A 22,335-nucleotide genomic window follows, 5' to 3' on the forward strand; every position below is an offset into this window, starting at 1 on the left:
GAGTGCCAACTTTCAAAAGGGTGACTATAAGGACTATTCTGCCTTTTGTTCAGCAAGGTCATTATATGTCCACAATAGACTTACAGAATGCATATCTTCATATTCCAATTCATATCCAGACCACTATCAGTTTCTGAGACTCTCTTTTCTATACAGGCATTACCAATTTGTTGCTCTTCCATTTGGCCTAGCGACAGCTCCAAGAATCTTTTCAAAGGTTCTCTGTGTCCTACTCTCTATAATCAGAGAACGGGGTATTGCGGTGTTTCCTTATTTGGATGATATCTTGGTACTAGCTCAGTCTTTACATTCTGCAGAATCTCACACGAATCAACTAGTGTTGTTTCTTCAAAGACATGGTTGGAGGATCAATTTACCAAAAAGTTCCTTGATTCCTCAGACAAGGGTCACCTTTTTAGGTTTCCAGATAGATTCAGTGTCCATGACTCTGTCTCTATCAGGCAGGAGACGATTAAAATTGGTTTCAGCTTGTCGGAACCTTCAGTCTCAATCATTCCCTTCAGTAGCTATGTGCATGGAAGTTTTAGGTCTCATGACTGCAGCATCGGACATGATCCCCTTTCTTTGCTCGTTTTCATATGAGACCTCTCCAGCTTTGTATGCTGAATCAATGGTGCAGGGATTATACAAAGATATCACAATTAATATCCTTAAATCCCAATGTTCGACTCTCTCTGACTTGGTGGTTAGATCACCATCGTATAGTTCAAGGGGCCTCTTTTGTTCGTCCAACCTGGACTGTGATCACAACAGATGCAAGTCTTTCAGGTTGGGGAGCTGTCTGGGGATCTCTGACAGCACAATGGGTTTGGAAATCTCAAGAGGCGAGGTTACCAATCAATATTTTAGAACTCCGTGCTATTTTCAGGGCTCTTCGGGGTTTGGCCTCTGTTGAATAGAGAACCGTTCATTTGTTTTCAGACAGACAATATCATAACTGTGGCATATGTCAATCATCAGGGTGGGACTCACAGTCCTCAAGCTATGAAAGAAGTATCTCGGATACTTTCTTGGGTGGAATCCAGCTCCTGTCTAATTTCTTCGGTTCATCTCCCAGGTGTAGACAATTGGGAAGCGGATTATCTCAGCTGTCAGACTTTACATCCGGGGAGTGGTCGCTCCATCCAGATGTGTTTTTTCAGATTGTTTAGATGTGGGGTCTTCCAGAAATAGATCTTTCCATCTAAACAAGAAACTTCCCAGGTACCTGTCCAGGTCCGGGGATCCTCAGGCGTAGACAGTGGATGCGTTTGCAGTTCCTTGGTGTAACCAACCTGCTTATATCTAGTTCTTCTTCCAAGAGTGATTTCCAAGATCATCATGGAACAATCGTTTGTGTTGCTGGTAGCTCCAGCATGGCCTCACAGGTTTTGGTATGCAGATCTTGTTCCGATGTCCAGTTGCCAACCTTGGCCACTTCCTTTAAGACCAGACCTTCTGTCTCACGGTCCGTTTTTCCATCAGGATCTCAAACCATTAAATTTGAAGGTATGGAAATTGAACGCTTAGTGCTTAATCATAGAGGTTTCTCTGACTCAGTGATTAATACTATGTTACATGCTCATAAATCTGTTTTTAGGAAGATTTATTATCGAGTTTGGAAGACTTATATTTCATGGTGTTTTTCTCATAAATTCTCCTGGCATTCTTTTAGAATTCCTAGAATTTTACAGTTTCTTCAGGATGGTTTGGATAAAGGTTTGTCTGTAAGTTCCTTGAAGGGACAAATCTCTGCTCGTTCTGTTATTCACTGTTTTGTACAGGCTTTGGTCCGTATCAAGCCTGTCATTAAATCAATCTCTCCTCCTTGGAGTCTTAATTTGGTTTGAAGGCTTTACAGGCTCCTCCATTTGAGCCTATGCATTCTTTGGACATTAAACTACTTTCTTGGAAAGTGTTGTTCCTTTTGGCAATCTCTTCTGCTAGAAGAGTTTCCGAATTATCTGCTCTTTCTTGTGAATCTCCTTTTCTGATTTTCCATCAGGATAAGGCAGTTTTGCGGACTTCATTTAAATTTCTTCCTAAAGTTGTGAATTTTAACAACATTAATAGAGAAATTGTTGTTCCTTCTTTGTGTCCTAATCCTAAGAATTCTTTGGAGAGATCCTTACATTCTTTGGATGTTGTCTTCCTAAAATATTTTGTAGCTTCAACATAATATTTTAAAGCTCTTACTTCTAGTCTATTTGCTGTCTTTTCTGGTTCTAGGAAAGGTCAGAATGCTTCTTGGTTAAAGCTTTTGATTTATCAGGCTTATTTGGAGTCGGGTCAGGCCCCCCTCAGAGAATTACAGCTCATTCTAATAGATCAGTCTCTACTTCGTGGGCTTTTAAGAAAGCAGCAACTTGGTCTTGTGGGGTTGTGGATTAATTTTTTCAGCGGAAAATGGCTGTTATTATTTTTATCCCTCCCTCTCTAGTGACTCTTCTGTGGAGTTCCACATCTTGGGTATTACTATCCCATATGTCACTAGCTCATGGACTCTTGCCAATTACATGAAAGAAAACATCATTTATGTAAGAACTTACCTGATAAATTAATTTCTTTCATATTGGCAAGAGTCCATGAGACCCACCCTTTTTATGGTGGTTATGATTTTTTGTATAAAGCACAATTATTTCCAATTTCCTTTTTTTGATGCTTTTTACTCCTTTCTTTATCAGCCAACTACTTGGCTATTTGTTAAACTGAATTGTGGGTGTGGTGAGGGGTTTATTTATAGGCATTTTGAGGTTTGTGAAACTTTGTATATCCCATACGTCACTAGCTCATGGACTCTTGCCAATATGAAATTAATTTATCAGATAAGTTCTTACATAAATTGTTTTTTTATTTTATTTTATTACAAAATCAATTTACTGTAGTGTAGCTGGCCCCCTCCCAGATCCTTTTCCCCAAGACTTATGCCCCCTCCCTCCTTGCTTAGTAACATACTAAGTAGCGTGCGTGCGCTCCCGCCCCCTCTTGCTCCTGCCCCCCTTGCGCGCTCTCGGCACACAGCCGGAACAGTATCCACACATAAGGAGGAAGTAAGTCAGCGATGGGCCCAACCGCCTCCCTCGTATCCCTCCCACACCACCAATGATCAGCACCTTCACTGGTGTGGCCCTCTCTGCATCGGTGTGCTCTAAAAGGGTATTGCACGATCGCTTCCAGCACTTGAAAACTCTGAGGACGTGCAGGGTACATCCTTGGTCATTAAGTACCAGTTTTTGTAGGACGTACCCTGCACGTCCTTGGTCATTAGGGGGTAAGACATTTTGTACAGTTCAGTAGTAAACTAAAGGAACATTAAACACTTAGAGATCGTAAAATAAAATGATAAATCATATATAGTTAGGTCCGGAAATAATTGGACACTGACACACGTTTTGTTATTTCTGCTGTTTACCAAAATAAATTCAGGTTACAGTTAGATAATGAATATGGGTTTAAAGTGCAGGCTCTCAGCTTTAATTTGAGGGTATTCACATACAAATTGGAGGAACGGTTTAGGAATTACAGCTCTTTAATATGTAACCCCCTCTTTTTCAAGGAACCAAAAATAATAGGACAATTGACTCAAAAGTTGTTTCATGGACAGGTGTAGGTTATTCCTTCGTTATTTCATCATCATTTATGCAGGTAAAGGGTCTGGCGTTGACTCCAGGTGTGGCATTCACATTTGGAAGCTGTTGCTGTGAACCCACAACATGCGTTCAAAGGATCTCTCAATGCAAGTGAAACAAAAAGAAGAAAGAAATCCATCAGATAGATAGCAGGAACATTAGTAGTGGTTGAATCAACAGGTACATTCTGAGAAAAAAAGAACACACTGGTGAGCTCTGCAACACAAAAAGGCCTGGATGTCCACAGAAAACAGTGGTGGATGATCGTAGGATCCTTTCCATGGTAAAGAAAAACCCCTTCACAACATCCAGCCAAGTGAAGAACACTCTCCAGGAGGTCAGCATATCATCATTAACCAAGTCTACCATAAAGAGAAGACTTCACAAGAGCAAACACAGAGAGTTCACCACAAGATGGAAACTATTCATAAGCCTCAAGAATAGAAAGGCCAGATTAGACCTTGCCAAAAAATATCTAAAAAAGCCAACACAGTTTGGGAACAGCATTCTTTAGGCAGCTGAAACTAAGATCAACCTGTACCAGAATAATGGGAAGAAAAACGTATGGAAAAGCTCAAGATCTGAAGCATAAAACACGGTGGGGGCAGTGTGATGGCACAGGCATGCATGGCTTCCAATGGCACTGGGTCACTGTGTTTATACATGATGTGACAGAAGCAGCCGGATGAATTCTGAAGTGTATAGGGATATATTGTCTGCTCACATTCAGCGAAGTAGATTGGACTTCACTTTACAGATGGACAATGACCCAAAACATTCTTGCAAAAACAACCCAGCAGTTTTTTAAGGCAAAGAAGGGGAAAATTCTGCAAAAGATGAGTCAGTCATCTGATCTCAACCTGATCGAGCGTGCATAGGCAGAAAGAGCCACGCACAAACAACAACTGAAGACAGCTGCAGTAAAGGCCTTGCAAAGCATCACAAAGGAGGAAACCCAGCGTTTGGTGATGTCCATGCATTCCAGACTTCAAGCGGTCATTGCCTGCAAAGGATTCTCAACAAAGTATCAAAAGTGAACATTTTATTTATGATTGTGTTCATTTGTCCAATTACATTTGAGTCTCTGACTTAAGGGGACGGTGTATGAAAATGGCTGCAATTCCTAAACGTTTCATACAATATTTGTATTCAACCCCTTGAATTAAAGATGAAAGTCTGCACTTCAATTGCATCTCGGTTGTTTCATTTGAAATTTATTGTGGTGCCGTACAGAGCCTGAATTATGAAAATTGTGTCAGTGTCCAATTATTTCCGGACCTAACTGTATATAAAAAAAACTGCAATATACTTTCAATATTTATTTTGTCCCCCTTTTCCTGTAATCCCATGCTGTGAGCTTTTCAGTTCCTGTTAGAAATGGAAGCGCAGAACACTGTTCTATTCCACACAGCCATTGGCTGCACACTCTAGTGACCTATTTATAACTGTCCCTGATTGGTCACAGAAGAGGTGACCTAAGTTACAACATGGCAGCTCCCATTGTTTTATAGATACTAAAGCTTTACACTTATTTTGTCAATATTTAAACAGCTAATGAAACTTTAAACATCCACATGTTATTCTCAGGCTAATCTTTTCTTTGAATGCATTATTCTATCTAGCATTTATTTAGTGTTTAATGTCCCTTTAACAATCACCCCCCCCCCCCCCCCATGTCACTTTCACAGCAGTATAGCTGTGTTTAGCATTCACTTTGAACTATTGTCTCTCTTTTCCAGAACAACGCAACGCCCCTCTCATTGGAGCAGTGCTTAGAGATCATGAAAAATATTCAGGCCAGCGTCCAAATTGTGCTGTGAGTTCACCTGGTAAACAGTACTGCTGTTGTAGGCCGAGGGTGTGGGAGCTAAGCATCTTATATCTCCCCAGGGAGCACATCAAATGTTACATATTCCTGGTGACTATACCCAGTTTCTGTCTTTATTGCTGTGTGCAAATGGCAACCACAGAAAAATCTAAATCTGAGTTACTGTGATCATACATAATGACCACGTGTCACGTAATCCAGGAACATTTAGTGTGCTTGATTCACTAACAGCCTCACCTGTCCCTATGTTATTCTATGTACCTGATTCACTAAAGCTCCCTCCAGCCTCACCTGTCCCTGTTATTCTATGTATCTGATTCACTAAAGCTCCCTCCAGCCTCACCTGTCCCTGTTATTATATGTACCTGATTCACTAAAGCTCCCTTCAGCCTCACCTGTCCCTATGTTATTCTATGTATCTGATTCACTAAAGCTCCCTCCAGCCTCACCTGTCCTATGTTATTATATGTGCCTGATTCACTAAAGCTCCCTCCAGCCTCACCTGTCCCTGTTATTCTATGTATCTGATTCACTAAAGCTCCCTCCAGCCTCACCTGTCCCTATGTTATTCTATGTACCCGATTCACTAAAGCTCCCTCCAGCCTCACCTGTCTCTATGTTATTCTATGTACCTGATTCACTAAGGCTCCCTCCAGCCTCACCTGTCCGTTATTCTATGTACCTGATTCACTAAGGCTCCCTCTAGCCTCACCTGACCCTATGTACCTGATTCACTAAAGCTCCCTCCAGCCTCACCTGTCTCTGTTATTCTATGTACCTGATTAACTAAGGCTCCCTCCAGCCTCACCTGTCCCTGTTATTTTATGTACCTGATTCACTAAAGCTCCCTCCAGCCTCACCTGTCCCTATGTTATTCTATGTACCTGATTCACTAAAGCTCCTAGTCTCACCTGTCCCTATGTTATTGTATGTACCTGATTCACTAAAGCTCCCTCCAGCCTCACCTGTCCCTATCTTATTCTATGTACCTGATTCACTAAAGCTCCTAGTCTCACCTGTCCCTGTTATTGTATGTACCTGATTCACTAAAGCTTCCTCCAGCCTCACCTGTCCCTGTTATTTTATGTACCTGATTTACTAAAGCTCCCTCCAGCCTCACCTGTCCCTATGTTATTCTATGTACCTGATTCACTAAAGCTCCCTCCAGCCTCACCTGTCCCTGTTATTCTATGTACCTAATTCACTAAAGCTCCCTCCAGCCTCACCTGTCCCTATGTTATTCTATGTACCGGGTTCACTAAAGCTCCCTCCAGCCTCACCTGTCCCTATGTTATTCTATGTACCTGATTCACTAAAGCTTCCTCAAGCCTCACCTGTCCCTATGTTATTTTATGTACCTGATTCACTAAAGCTCCTAGTCTCACCTGTCCTTATGTTATTATATGTAACAGATCCACTAAAGCTCTCTCCAGCCTGTATGTTATTTTATACAGCTCATTCACTTAAAGGGACACTGAACCCACATTTTTTCTTTTGTGATTCAGAGCAGCAACTTTCTAATTTACTCCTATTATCAAATTTTCTTCATTCTCTTGGTATCTTTATTTGAAAAGGAAGAATGTAAGTTTAGATGCCGGCCCATTTTTGTGAACAACCTGGGTTGTTCTTGCTGATTGGTGGAAAAAATTCACCCACCAATAAAAAAACTGCTGTCTAGTTGTCTGAACCAAAAATTGTCTGGCTCCTTAGTTTAGATGCCTTCTTTTTCAAATAAAAATAGTAAGAGAATGAAGAAAAATTGATAATAGGAGTAAATTAGAAAGTTGCTTAAAATTGCTGCTCTATCTGAATCATGAAAGAAAAAATGTGGGTTCAGTGTCTCTTTAAGTATTGACAGATGAGAGAGCTTTAGTACGTGCACAACAACATAGGGACTTGTGTGACTGTAAGTGTACAGTACAGGCTGTTAGTAAACCTTCCCCATAAGTAGCATTAGAATGCCCCCAGATTATAGGCACTGTTGTGTCTGGCTGCTGCACATGCCCGTAGCCAACTAATGTGATGTTTTTTCAGAGCTGGTGATGGGCTGCCAATGGACCTCACCCGGGGAGCTTATTCTGATATAGGACAGAAGCTAATAAACGGTTATAAAGAAGTCTTGAAGGAGGTGAGTACGTAAATAAATAGTGGGCTTGAATGTGCAATACTAGTACAATTACGGATATGGGGATTTGGTCAGTGGTTGAGGCACTTTAAAGGGACACTGTACCCAAAAATTTTCTTTCGTGATTCAGATTGAGCATGAAATTTTAAGCAACTTTCTAATTTACTCCTATTATCAAATTGTCTTAATTCTCTTGGTATCTTTATTTGAAATGCAAGAATGTAAGTTTAAATGCTGGCCCATTTTTGGTGAACAACCTGGGTTGTCCTTGCCGATTGGTGGATAAATTCATCCGCCAATAAAAAAAAGTGCTGTCCAGAGTACTGAACCAAAAAAAAAAAAAAAAAAGCTTAGATGCCTTCTTTTTCAAATAATGATAGCAAGAGAACGAAGAAAATTTGATAATAATAGTAAATTAGAAAGTTGCTTAAAATTGCATGCTCAATCTGAATCACGAAAGAAATATTTTGGGTATAGTGTCCCTTTAAGATGCTTTATGGGATATTCACAGCCAGTTTATCTCCATTGTTTAAGGATGACACTGGACGATCCTGTCACAAGTGATCTGTATAAAACAGGTTTCTGTAAAGCTTTGGCAGTGTCCGTGTTTGGCTGCTGAGACTTTAGCACATTTGGCGAATATCACTAAAGCTCAGCCTTCTTTTGTTCCTTAGTGAATCAGCTGCATAGGAGTTTGTGAGACTGATGTAGTCCTTGGTGAACCAAACCCAGCATTTGTAATCAGCCAGTCGTGCTGCTAGTGCTTGTACCAATTCTGTGACTAGTGCTGTGTATCTAATGTTGTGTGTTTCTCCCCAGCGCTGCCAGGTAACCATGATCAATGGAAACCATTTTGTTCATTTGAATGAACCTGAGAAAGTAGCTGAAATAATAAAGGGTCAACTACAGGAAAATTGTCATCTCCATTCGCATCTTTAAGAAGAAGGGAGAAGATTAACCTGAATATCCAGTGTAGCCTAATGAGCTGAGAAGCACTCCCTACTGGTGACAAAAAGACTGCAGAGAAGCACCTCTTATTAGTCACCAAACTCCAGAGATTTCAGTTGTAAACTCGTAATCGCCAAAAGACTCAATTGTAAAACGTGTGTACAGGCAACATCTCTGCTCATTCCTTGCCAACTCATGCACTACTAAGTACCACCTCTCACTGGTCCATACCCTCACCTTATACTGACTGGTCATTATTCCTCACTCAGCCTCATGTCAACTGGTCCGTATCCCCACCCTGCCCTCACAGCCTTATAATCAACTGGTCAATATCCACCACAGCCTCATACCTGACAGGTCAGCACCCCTCACTGCCTCATAACGACTGGTCAGCGTCACCACCTTGTGTTCAAACTGACTTATCTATACCAGCTCCCTGCCCTTACACCTGATTAGTCAGCACTCCCCTCCAGCACTCATATCGACTTGTCCATTGCTGCACAGCCTCATACCTGACTGATCAGCACCCACCACTGCCTCACACCTCAATCGTCAGCACTCCCCATCCTCCCTTACAGCCTCAGTACCCCCACCGGGTCATACAGGATTTTGCAGTACAGCCCACCCAGAGTGTAGCCTTTGAAGACTAGAACAAAGGTGGAGAACTGTGACAGTGTCTTCCAGTTAAACCAGTTTTATATCACAGTTTCAGGCTTCTCTTACTGGGATTTATTTAAGGGTAAAAGCTGTGCACCCAGCACACTCTGTCTTCCTACAAAGTTATTCCTGAGTCAGTTGTTTTGGAAGCTAGTGTGAGAGTAGTCAGAAGTAGTTTCCTAGGTCACTGCTGCATCAGGTGTAAGAGTAAAAACACTGCTTATCACTTTTCCGATAGGAAGAGACACACTATCAGATTTTGATTAAGTTTGTGCCGAGTGAGGGAATGAAACCACATTGCCGTTAGTACCCTGTTTATGCCCCTTCCAGAGGGGCACACAGCAGAGAAAGTGCACAGCCAGTGTGGTCATTTGTTTTTATATGAGCCCTAAAAGAATAAAAACGTATAATCTACAGTGACATTGTGTGAGACGCAGCTAATAGCGAGTGCCAGGAATCGCTACCCAGAGGAGCAGGTACAGAGTCACAGCCCGATCTGCAGTAAAGCTACCTCACACGGGGTGTATCAAGTCATCAGCTGCTGGTACAGGTTCATTTATTTTCTCTATAAAGATTTAATTCCACACTTAATGTTGTATGTAGAGTCTTTGTGTCCCATATAACGTGCAGCAGGACTAGAACGGCCTCTGCTGCATGCAAGAGGCTCCTGTGCAAATCACACAAACAATATCAGTCTGGGCACACAGGACGGTATGTGACCCTCAGCCATTTCCCCTTCATCAGTACGGGCGGAACTTCCTCTGTGCCCGCATGAGTGCGATCTTCTGTTTGTCCTCTTCAAACTTCTTCCGGAGCTCGGCGAGATCTGAGAACAGACAAGAGATACGAGGGTTTTATGTAACAACACCTGTCACACGTTTTAAGGGAATTTCTAATAGACTATGGGGTATATTTATTAAAAGGACAGTTCACTGTGAAATAGTTTCAGTATAGGTAGGGACACTACAGGCACAATCAGCTTCAAATGCCAATATGAAGGCTAAGGGGCAATTTGTAAACAATTTAATACACTCCAGCAGGTAAAATGGATTATTGGGAACAAATTAAAGGAGAGAAAGTTTTTGGGTAAACATTCCCTTTAAGAAGCTTTGCTGTGCATGTACATGAGTGAGTTTCAACCTCATAATTTGCCTCTCCACACCTCAGAGGCAGCGTGATAAATCACCCCAATACTCGCTTGTTCGGGGTTACTGACATGCCCTGCACCCTGAGCTCACAAATCATAATCTCAGGTTGTTGTACTCCGTCTGACACTTACAGACCAGCTTCAAATCAGCTGTCTGTTTCAATATCCAACATACCCGAGCGAAAATTCCCAACACCTCAGCAATGATTCAAATTGAATCAGAGGAACAGGTACTGTTTAAATTACTCTCACAAAAGGGTTTACACCACCCTATCACAGAACGACTATACCATAAACATTGGATACAATTTAGTACCACTTTTGTTTGGATACAAACAAAACTGGCTGATCATTAAACTGGGATAAGTGTTAAAAACAGCAAAAAATCACCCAACAATTCCTGCTAAAGAACTTTGAATTCTTTTGAATAGTTGTGACCACAATATATATATATATATATATATATATATATATATATCTATTGTTCCATTTCATTTGAGAGGACTGTATACCATACAATAATTCTAAAACCCAATTTTTTAACCTATATAGGTGCTAACCCTATACTATTTAAACCCTATAGCCTGTATTATTACGGACGCCACTCTCTCTTAAAGCAGAACACATTTCAGGGACTAAGTTTCCATTTATCTGACTGAGGAAAATGTCACTTTATTAAATGTTTTGATAATGCTTCACTTAAAACCAGTGAGTTCTGTGTCCATATCTTCACTACATATACACAGCAGGTAAGAGGCTAATTGGTGGTAACATTTAGCAAGCGCTACCCAGGGTGCTGAACCTAAAATGCTTCGGGTCCTAAGCTTACATTTTTGCTTTTTCAAATAGATGCTAAGAGAACGAAGAAAATTGATAATAGGCGTAGATTAAAATGTTGCTCTATATGAATAATAAAAAAAAACTTTAATTTTGACTAGACTCTCCCTTTAAAGGGACACTAAACCCATTTTCTTTCATGATTCAGACAGAGCAGCAATTTTAAGAAACTTTCTAATTTACTCCTATTATCAATTTTTCTTCATTCTCTTGCTATCTTTATTTAAATAGCAGAAATGTGATGCATAGGAGCAAGCCCATTTTTGATTGAGAACCTGGGTTATGCTTGATTATTAGTGGGTAAATGTAGCCACAAATAAGCAAGCGCTATCCATGGTGCTGAATAGGGGTGCCAAAATGAATCGCCGTTGCGATGCAGTCGTTAACGATGCTGCATCGATTCAGGGGTCAGTGACGTCATAAAATAAAAGATAAAGATAGCAAGAGAACGAAGGAAAATTGATAAAGTAAATGAGAAAGTTGCTTAAAATTGCTTCTCTATATGAATCATAAAAAAAAAAAATTGGGTTCAGTGTCCCAATAAGGACTCGATTTATCAAGCTCTTCAACTGCAGGTTTGCACAAGTATGTGTGTGTGTATATATATATATATATATATTGTACTTATGCGTTTGTGTATATATACAGTATATTTAGGTGTGTATGTTGGAAAAATAATGCCGCCAGACTGTATCTGTCGCCATGTCTGTATATGAAGTTACAACTACATGAAACAAGGAAACATTCGCTCCCCTTAAGCTAAAAGCCTTCCTGTTGCAGCATCATCACTTATAATAAACATGTTACTGTTTAACCCATGCCATCTGTGGACCCCCAAGAGCTCAGCCTGTCCCACTGAACCCTTGTTACCCTCTAGGCGACGCTGTGGGTCGCCTAGACACAATAACCACTCACGTTCTCTCTTGGTGTCCCGGTGCTGCCAGGCATAGAAGTTAAGCAGTTCTTTCCGCGCTCTCTTCCGCTTCTCCCGTTCCAGCACTCTGATGTTTGTGGCCTCGGTGCGCGCCAGGCCAGGACGCCGGCCCTTTCTTGTCACCTTCACCCACCCTTCCTCGTCTGGCACCCCTTCCTCTTCTGCTGCCTTCTCCTCTTCCTGAGGCAATGATACAGGGACAGGCGTCACAGAAGGGCCAGGAAAATAAACAACATTTTAGTGACAGTTACGCTGGGGCTATGGAACATGTGACAGGGACACTGTACTCAAAAACGTTCTATCAAATATATTAAATGGCAGAACATGAAACACTGAGATTCTAATATTATTTATTTCTCCCATTGTGGGTTTTCCAGTACTGAGAATTGCAAGCGCACACTGCAGACTTCACAAGCCTAACCTTGCTATATATTTGTCCCTAAATGGCCTCAGCAGAGGTGATAAGACACGACACTGCAAAACAATGCAATAAGAGAATGTGATGTGAGGGTGCTATACAGCTAAAGATATCGAAAAATGATTATAACTTTTTAAAAACAATGCAAGTTGTGCCAACGGTATTAAATCCGGACTGTCTCCTTCAAATACAGCCGCAAGTGATAGCTGTTATAAAACAATTGCAGCAAACATGGCGTTAATGTATTCTAAACGTTTTCACCTTTGAATGGTATGTTCATTTATTTTAAGAGTACTGAAGTCCCCAAAAGGTGTTGTATGCGCTTTTAAACACATTAAAAAATACTTTCTGCATGAGAAAAAAAAAATCTGTTTAAAGTAAAACTAACAAGATGTACAACTAACACTAAGTTATAATTCAATGCTCACTGGTCGACTGCGCAACACAAACAGAAAAAATGCTTTATTAATCACAAGAACTCGTGGTTAACTCTCCCTTTTTTTTTTTTTTTTTTTTTTTTTTTAAATTTCAAGTTTTTATTGGTAAAGATTTCTCAGATACAACAGTGACATATTAAATAATTTGGAGCACGTAGGCTCCTACAGACAGTATGAACAGAAAAATTGGAACATTCAAAAATATGTCAAGTTAGAATGCGTTCCTGAAATGAAAAAGTGAACGGAATATAGCTCAAGTCAAGTGGGGTGGGTTAATTGGGGTGGGGGGAAGAGATTAGGGAAAGAGGAACGGGAGGGTAATTGCTAGAGGCAGGGATTTGGTTCATATGCGGGTGGTACTTGGGGAGGGTTGCCTAGTGTGTGTTTAGTGTTCGGGGCCCAAGTAGTGGTGTGGTTAGATTGCCAATCTGCCCACACTAATTCAAATAGGTCTGAATTATTTATAGAGGAAAAGATAGGTTTCTCCATATTGTAGATATATGCCATATAGTTTAGAATGCATGACCATTTTGGGGGCGTCACAGTTTTCCATGCCTTGGCTATTGTCGCTTTAGTAGCTGTTAGCAAATAAATTGCTAGGTATGCTTGGTGCTTGGGTAGTTTAGTGATGCCTATGTGCAAGAGGGCATTAGAAGGGGTTATAGGAAGTGTTATGCCTAATCTCCCTAGCGTACGGAAGCATGTACTCCATAAGGGTTTTAGCTTGGGGCATTCCCACCATATGTGTAGGGAGTCTCCTTTTTTTCCACAATTGCGCCAGCATAGGGGAGAGGCCGAGACAAACATTTTATTAAGTCTCGCAGGGGTAAGGTACCAGTTCGTTAAGAGTTTATAATATGTTTCAAAGAGTGTGACACAGTGCAGTGCTTTTTTAGTGTGGGAAATTACGTATTGCCATACTTGTGGGGTCAGATTCAGGTTCAGGACTGATTCCCAAGTGAGTAAGTGAGGAAGTTTGTTCTCAGGGTCTGTGCTTCCTATTAAAGTGTAATGCATTGATAAAGGTCTGTGTAATTTGTTACCTTGTTGCCAAGTCGTTTCCCAGAGTGTACGGGGTCGGTGTAGCTCAGGTTGGAATCCCCAGCTAGTAAGAAAGCTCTTTAGTCTTGTGTATTCGTATGTCATGTACCTGGGTAAGTTGGAATCTGCCTTTATTTCTGAGAGTGTCATAAAGCGCGGGGTTGGTGAAGTAACCCAAAGGTCAGCTACAGTTTGTATTCCAATTCTAGTCCAGCCATAAGGATGAGAGTCAGGTAAGCCTTGTAGGAGACCTGTCAAGGGAGTAATAGGCGAAGGGTGTGGGGCGACGTGTGGATAATGTCTAAGCTTGTCCCATATGGCAAGGCATTCTCGTATTATGTTATTGCTAATGTCTGTGGTACGCCTTAGGTGGGCCGGAATCCAAATTAAGTCGGGCAGAAATATATGATTTGGGAGGGAGGCTTGTTCTATGGTTTTCCATTTACTAGGAGAGTCTTTAGCACCCCATTGTGAGATATGGGTGAGCATGGCTCCTTCATAATACCTAGTTATTGATGGGGAGGCTATACCTCCTCTACTAAGGGGGCTTTGAAGGATTTTGTGCGCCACTCTGGGGGGTTTGTGCTGCCATATATATTTTGTAAATTCACTCTGAAATTGGTGAAGGAGATATCCCGGGATACGGAGAGGGAGACATCTAAATAAATAAGTAATTTTAGGTAGAAAGGACATCTTAAGGGCTGTTAACCTACCTATCCATGAAATGTGAGTATAGTCCCATTTGTCTTTCAAAGTACGCAGTTCGGTTAAGAGGGGCAGATAGTTGTCTTTGATCATCTGAGGGATATTGTTCGATATCTTAACACCTAAGTGGGAGATGAAGTTATTGACGCAGTGTACTCTGTATTGGACCTTGAGGGTGTCAACTGTGTTCTGTGGGATTCCCCAGGTGTAGATTTCTGTTTTATCTAGATTTAATTTGTAGAGTGACATGTCTCCAAAGGAGTTTAAGATTTCTATCAGTCTCGGGAATGAAGATAGGGGGTCTGACGAGAATATAGTAATGTCGTCTGCAAAGAGTGCAATCTTGTGAATTGTGCCATGTAGGCGAATGCCATCGATTTTTTTATCTTGTCTAATTTGTTCTGCTAGTGGCTCGATTGCCAGGGCAAAGAGTAGGGGTGAGAGTGGACACCCTTGTCTGGTGCCATTAGAAATTGGGAAGGGGGGTGAAGCAAAGCCTAGGCCTCTAACTACTGCTGTGGGAGTGGAATAAAGAGCCTGTATCGCTTTGATAATTTGATCTGGGAAACCAAAAATTTTAAGAGTTTCCCATAAGTAGGACCATCTAACACGGTCAAAAGCCTTCTCTGCATCTAATGAGATAACAGAGAATGGCCTATTTAGTCTGGTGGATTCGGTGCAGATGTTTAGGAGACGTCTAGTATTGTCTGGCCCCTCGCGGTGAGGGATAAATCCTACTTGGTCTAAGTTTATGAGGTTCGGGAGTAATTTAGAGATACGTGTAGCAAATAGTTTAGCATAAATTTTAATGTCTAAATTAATCAAGGAGATTGGCCTGTAATTGGAGCATAAGGATGGGTCTTTTTGGGGTTTAGGAATAGTAATCACCGTTGCTTCCAAAAATTCCTGACTAAACTCTCCCTTTTTAAAAACAAATCCAGAATGTTAGTGATATTTTAGATGGAATTTAATTCATCAGTTGTAATGAAGTTGCGCTATAACTTACTTTTTAATATGGATATGAAATTCAAATAAACCGCACTCGACCGCCCACTTCAATAGTACATTTTTCTGTGAGCCAACAATTTAAATTGTTCTACAATCAGCGCTCTAGCTACAACAAAAGTGCTAATTGGACAACATTTCAAACTGTTAACTAACAGAAATAATTGCTATTGAAGTGGGCGGTCGAGCGCGGTTTATTTGAATTTCATATCTTTATTTAAAAGCAAGTTATAGCGCATCTTCTTTACAACCAATGAAAAACTCCATATAACATTCCGGATCTGATTTTATAAAGGGCAGAATTTACCATCACTTTAAGTGAAACTGGTGCCTTTTTCCCCATTCCTGAACCTAGGACGATGCTAAGAAATGTGTGCGCACTATGAACCAATCAGCATGTGCTGAAGATCAGAGTGTCCAAAGATGCCAACAACAGAACCCCCCCGTTACCTCGGCAACCTTCTCGTCATACTCCTTCATAAAGGCATCAATCTCATCCTGCAGGTGCTCCGTGTCCGTGAGAGACGCCGCATACTCTGCTATCCACTCTGGGGAAGAACAGATTAGTGTAAATGCACAGTGACTCCTGGCCGCGAGAGCTGCGCACATGACCTAGTACACAACAATCTCTATATCACAGCCGTATAAAGATGTTGTTCCCAGGATGCTCCTGAGCGCAGGCGCTTAATCTGTCACTTCCTGAATGAGCCACTTGTGCTAAACAGGGAAGTACAGATTAGTGTAAATGCACAGTGACTCCTGGTCGTGAGAGCTGCGCACATGACCTAATACACAACAATCTCTATATCACAGCCGTATAAAGATGTCACTTGTTCCCAGGATGCTCCTGAGCGCAGGCGCTTAATCTGTCACTTCCTGAATGAGCCACTTGTGCTTAACGGGGAAGATATGGAGGCTGTTGGCAACCAGTGACGCACAGGTCCAGGCCAGTAAAACGGATCAGTCTACAGGAGCAGTGGCGTCTGTGCATTTTGTTTACAGTTAGATGTGGTTGTAAGCGTAAGCTGTGCAGCATACAGCTGTATACCACACCCACCCATCCACATATGCATCTTGCAGCAGCTCAGTTTGCTGACACAACACAGGTACAGTGAATGAGAGTGCACGTGGCATACAGCCATATGCTTGTCGTGCACCCACAAGAACAAAGACCTTAATAAATATGTTGCTATTGCGGTTAGGTAGAGGGACACAGTTTGTGCTGTTATACTTACTGCAGATTCCAGTCTTTATTGAATCGTCTTTTTCAGACAACACAAGCGGAGTGTGGAATTTTGTGGAATTAAATTGTCGAACCCCTGATGCTTTTTTAAACACTACATAAGCCACTTTAAAACCCTGTAGAATAAGAGAGAAAAATGCACGGTTCAGAGGAACGGCAGCACAGAAACAAGCACACAGAGAAATCATCCAATCACAGAGATTTATTAGTACAAAAAGAAAGGGCGGTCACACACAACTTATTACTGCAATCAATTTGTAAAAATTGTGCTTTGCAAATAAAAGTTTAAAAAAAATGAAAAAAAAACAAAAAACAATTTAATTACACTCTTCTGACTACAAACACAAAAAGGAAAATAAAAGGTACAAACAACTAATTTCTTAAAGGGACACTGAACTTAAATTTTCCTTTCATGACTCAGCTAGAGCAGCAATTTTAAGCAACTTTCTAATTTACTCCTATTATCATTTTTTCTTTGTTCTCTTGGTATCTTTATTTGAAAAAGCAGGAATGTAAGCTTAGGAGCCAGTCCATCATTGGTTCAGCACCCTGGCTAGCGCTACATTTAGTCACCAATCAGTAAGCGTTACCCAGGCGCTGAACCAAAAAAGGGCCGGATCTTAAAGGGTTAAAAAATCTTTGCAAAACGTAGCGAAAATAAGACATTATTATAATTGTATAAATATATTATATAAAATCAACCTACTTTTTTGCTGAAACGAAGATTCTTAATATATTAAATTTAACTTTCAAATTTGTATAAAATGAGCTTCAACGACCGCCCATAAAATAGGCAGGGTTTATGTAAAATGAATTCCTGTGCCCCATCCAATAGCGAAGCGGTTCCGCCCAATTCATTTTAATATTCATAGCAGTGGGGCTAATTTGTGGGAGGCAAGGCTGACTGATTACTCACAGCGCACTAATGTTTTTATTCTGTCACCACTGAAGCAATAATCAGCCTTGATTTAGCCAACTCCACAACATAGACAGGCGCTGACAAATAGGAATAAAATGTCCCCTATCATGACGTAGACCCAGAAGACTGATCGCTGCACAAATATTACCTCTTTCTGGGCAGCTTTACCCCAAAGCATACACCTTACACAGTAGCAATAAATCACTGTGAAATGAGCTAGAAGGAGCGCTAATGCGGGGGATCCGGGCTAGCAGTGTGAATCGTCATCGCTCTGGTGCACCATGCCCACCGATAACTACGTCACATGCCAAATGTCCGCCCTGCATTTGGTGACGCGTCACAAGAGAAGACAGGGCGGGACCAAGATGCGCATGCGTTACTCAACATAGACAGTAAATGCGCATGCGTTACTCAACGTAGACAGTAAATGCGCATGCGTGCCACCATTATTGTTCTACTTAGAACATCGTTAGAGCTCCCACATAATGAGCAAAACATGGGTTTGGTGAAATAAGGATTTTTGATGAGCAATATCAAGAAAAGGACATGAATTATTAATAGGTATTTATCACAAATATGTAGAATATGTAATCAAGTTACTATCCCTTTAAGCTTACATTCTTGCTTTTTCAAATAAAGATTCAGAGAAAGAAGACAAACTGATAATATAAATAGGAGTAAATTAGAAACTTGCTGCTCTATCTGAATCATGAAAGACAAAATGAGACAGAAAAAGTACTTCCAAAGTTGTCAAAATATAAAAACTGTTTTCCAAGAAAAAAAAATTTAAAATTAATTTGGTGGAAAAGTAATTAAAATATATACAGCTTCCCAAATATAATATATTAAAATGTTACCCCATCTTAAAGGGACATCCAAATTACTTCAATTATCAAATTTGCTTCGTAATCACTGGATTCTTAATTCAAGAGAATATCTAGGCAGGCAGCGTTCACGTGCCTAGGGTAGTATTTGGCTGCCCTTTTGCAAGAAGCACTGGGTGGCTGCAGCAGGGGCATAAACTTGCTGCCTTATGTTCCAGACGTGCACTAACCTCAGCCTTCCTACTTCTTTTCTTAAAACAGGATACCAAGAGAACAAAATCATTTTGATAAAATAAGTAAATTGGAAAGGTTTGCACAGAAACAATATGGTATGTCATGTCCCTTTAAATACACCGTAAACAGAGTTGGTTACATGTGGGATCTCTCTGACCTTTGGGGATTTCATATCAAAATATCTGGACTCTGTTTTTGGATCCCCCTCGGCTGGTCCTGGTTTTTCCTGTAGTTCCACAGACACCACTGGACAACTGCGGCTGAAGATCTGGGACAGGCTTTTCTGGATGAACATAGACTGAATTAATATAACACGTGTGTAAAGCTTCATAGGTCTAATCTGCAGGGGCGGAGCTGCAGCTTCCTATAATTTACATATATCTGCATATTAACCCGCCCCCTAGATTCTTTGGGGCTGACTAACCAACACTATGGCTTTTATGTAAGATTAGTAATACTGTGCACCTCAACAGTTCCTATGTTCTTTTTTTGTAACACATTAGAAAACCAATAAAAAAAATAACTGAATATAAGACAAACACAAAAAACACCTGATTCACTAAACCTCCTCCAGCCTCACCTGTCCCTATGTTATTCTATGTACCTGATTCACTAAAGCTCCCTCCAGCCTCACCTGTCCCTATGCTATTCTATGTACCTGATTCACTTAAGGTCCCTCCAGCCTCACCTATCTTTATGTTATTATATGTATCTGATTCACTAAACCTCCCTTCAGCCTCACCTGTCCCTATGTTATTATATGTAGCTGATTCACTAAAGCTCCCTCCAGCCTCACCTATCCTTATGTTATTCTATGTAACTGATTCACTAAAGCTCCCTCCAGCCTCACCTATCCTTATGTTATTCTATGTAACTGATTCACTAAATCTCCCTCCAGCCTCACCTATCCTTATGTTATTATATGTAGCCGATTCACTAAAGCTCCCCCCAGCCTCACCTGTCCCTATGTTATTCTAGGTACCTGATTCATTAAAGCTCCCCCAGCCTCACCTGTCCCTAAGTTATTCTAGGTACCCGATTCATTAAAGCCCCCTCCAGCCTCACCTGCCCCTATGTTATTATAGGTACCTGATTCATTAAAGCTCCCCCCAGCCTCATCTGTCCCTATGTTATTCTAGGTACCTGATTCACTAAAGCTCCCTCCAGCCTCACCTGTCCCTGTGTTATTCTATGTATCTGATTCACTAAAGCTCCCTCCAGCCTAACCTGTCCCTGTGTTATTTTATGTATCTGATTCACTAAAGCTCCCTCCAGCCTCACCTGTCCCAGGCTGTGCTATTCTAGGTACCTGATTCATTAAAGCCCCCTCCAGCCTCATCAGTCCCTATGTTATTCTATGTACCTGATTCACTAAAGCTCCCTCCAGCCTCACCTGTCCCTGTGTTATTCTATGTATCTGATTCACTAAAGCTCCCTCCAGCCTCACCTGTCCCTAAGTTATTCTAGGTACCTGATTCATTAAAGCTCCCCCCAGCCTCATCTGTCCCTATGTTATTCTAGGTACCTGATTCATTAAAGCCCCCTCCAGCCTCATCAGTCCCTATGTTATTCTATGTACCTGATTCACTAAAGCTCCCTCCAGCCTCACCTGTCCCTGTGTTAAACTATGTATCTGATTCACTAAAGCTCCCTCCAGTCTCATCTGTCCCTGTGTTATTCTAGGTACCTGATTCATTAAAGCCCCCTCCAGCCTCATCAGTCCCTATCTCCCACATTATTACAAATTATTATATGGTGGCATATATAAAGCCCAGCATTAATAGACAAGAGTCCCACCCTGAGTGTGCTGTATCTTACGCCTTTACTCACCTCTGTACAGTATGGGGGGACATTGATGACAAACAGAGTCCGGTCCTGAGGCCGCGCAGGGTCCAAATCCTCTCGTACTTTGTGTTCTTTGACATACAAGTAGTGATGTGTTCGCCGCTCCTCAGAAAACTTCAGTGGGACAGCTAGATACATAGAGGAGCAGTTGTATTACACAGAAGTCTCCTCTCTAACGCTCGTTCACAACAACTGGTTAGGTCAGTTTTATAGGTCACATATGCCAATAGTGGTGCAGGCAGCTAGTGTTATTGGCATATAGGGTACCAGGGGCTAATTATGAGGCAGCACAACCCCATCACAGATGTATACACTGGATGATCAGCTATGAGGAAGGTTGGCACCTGGGACCCAAGGCACTGCAGTACTTGTGCGTATAGCTAGTTTAACCTCTAACCTGCCAAAAATCTGTAATTCTTTACTTTCAAATCATGGATGGTGACAATGTATATTATTAACCGATTAACTGCTAGAGGGGACCTCTACACATCACATTAACACTGTATTTGTCTAAAAGGAGTAATATTACACAAACCCCTTGTTTATCAGAAAGTAACATCACATTATTATTTTTTAAGTCAACAAAGAGCGCAGCTACACACCTTGTTAACCCCTTGGCTACCAGAGAGAATCACTACACATCCTATTATTAATAGTCAATAAGGCTAAAACACATCACATTAACCCCTTGGCCACCAGGGAGACTTACTACACATCGTATTATTATTAGTCAATAAGGCTAATACACATCACATTAACCCTTTGACCACAAGGGAGACTTACTACACATCATATCATTATTATTAGTCAACAAGGCTAATAAAAATCACATTAACCCCTTGCATGTCAGAAAGCGCTTCTACCCAGCAAATTATTAGCCTCTTGTTTGCCAGAGTTGCTACACATCTAATAACCCCTTCCGTGCCAGAAAGAACTGTTCCACATCACATATTAACTCACTGGTAGCCAGAGACGGTTACTGCGCTTCGCATTATTAACCAAATATCCGACGGATACGGATTCTACACTCCAGGCTTCCGACAAAGGCTGCAAAACATCGTATTAAACCTCCTGCTTGACAGCCTACACGACGCGGACGACCAGGGGTTAATAACATGGCATCAGGGTCTCGCTACTGCGCCTCATACCCACCTGTATACCCGGCCGGGGCAACAAGCGTGCCAACATCCTTGGAAGGAGCCATGTTTCTGTAACGTCATTTCCGGCTACACACAGACGGCCTTCTGGGTGTTGTAGTGCGGAATCTGAAAACCACATTTAGATCTGGTTGCTTATAAATAACTCAACAAGCCATAACAGCCCCTCACTATTCACAGCAGTCATTCCATATTATACACCCAAATAAACTGGTACACACACTGGCACAGATAAACTGGTACACACACTGGCACTCACAGATAAACTGGACACACTGGCACAGATAACTGGTACACACACTGGCACAGATAAACTGGTACACGCACTGGCACTCACAGATAAACTGGTACACACACTAGCACAGATAAACTGGTACACACACTGGCACAGATAAACTGGTA

The 22,335-nt window shown here is 41.3% G+C and overlaps 2 protein-coding genes across 2 annotated transcripts in view; one reads left to right on the forward strand and one right to left on the reverse strand.

Annotated features, from left to right (window-relative positions):
• The window catches only part of SERHL2 (serine hydrolase like 2), a 109,241-nt gene extending 99,463 nt beyond the window's left edge, over positions 1 to 9,778 (forward strand). The window contains exons 11-13 of the mRNA XM_053721331.1: positions 5,369 to 5,445; positions 7,492 to 7,585; positions 8,402 to 9,778. Of these exons, the coding sequence (XP_053577306.1) occupies positions 5,369 to 5,445; positions 7,492 to 7,585; positions 8,402 to 8,521 (291 nt within the window). The 3' untranslated portion in view covers positions 8,522 to 9,778. The remainder of the gene's footprint in view (positions 1 to 5,368; positions 5,446 to 7,491; positions 7,586 to 8,401) is intronic.
• Positions 9,714 to 22,017, reverse strand: RRP7A (ribosomal RNA processing 7 homolog A). Its single transcript, XM_053721332.1, has 7 exons — positions 21,929 to 22,017; positions 20,762 to 20,904; positions 19,089 to 19,214; positions 16,947 to 17,070; positions 16,162 to 16,259; positions 12,087 to 12,285; positions 9,714 to 10,013 (listed from the first exon to the last, which is right to left on the reverse strand). The coding sequence occupies exons 1-7, from the start codon at positions 21,978 to 21,980 to the stop codon at positions 9,928 to 9,930; spliced, it is 828 nt and encodes a 275-aa protein (XP_053577307.1). The 5' UTR covers positions 21,981 to 22,017; the 3' UTR covers positions 9,714 to 9,927.
• Positions 22,018 to 22,335: the final 318 nt, after the last annotated feature.

Source organism: Bombina bombina, chromosome 7, assembly GCF_027579735.1.
Source record: "Bombina bombina isolate aBomBom1 chromosome 7, aBomBom1.pri, whole genome shotgun sequence".
In the NCBI taxonomy this organism is placed as follows: Eukaryota; Metazoa; Chordata; class Amphibia; order Anura; family Bombinatoridae; genus Bombina; species Bombina bombina.

Bases quoted from the DNA above. Each gene is read 5' to 3' on its own strand.
- RRP7A (XM_053721332.1), bottom strand. From the start codon at position 21,980: ATGGCTCCTTCCAAGGATGTTGGCACGCTTGTTGCCCCGGCCGGGTAT. The intron at 16,260-16,946 runs GTAAGTATAACA...GTTCTTCCCCAG, and splicing joins AATAAAGACTGGAATCTGCA to AGTGGATAGCAGAGTATGCG. The intron at 12,286-16,161 runs GTAACGGGGGGG...TCATTGCCTCAG, and splicing joins ATGACGAGAAGGTTGCCGAG to GAAGAGGAGAAGGCAGCAGA.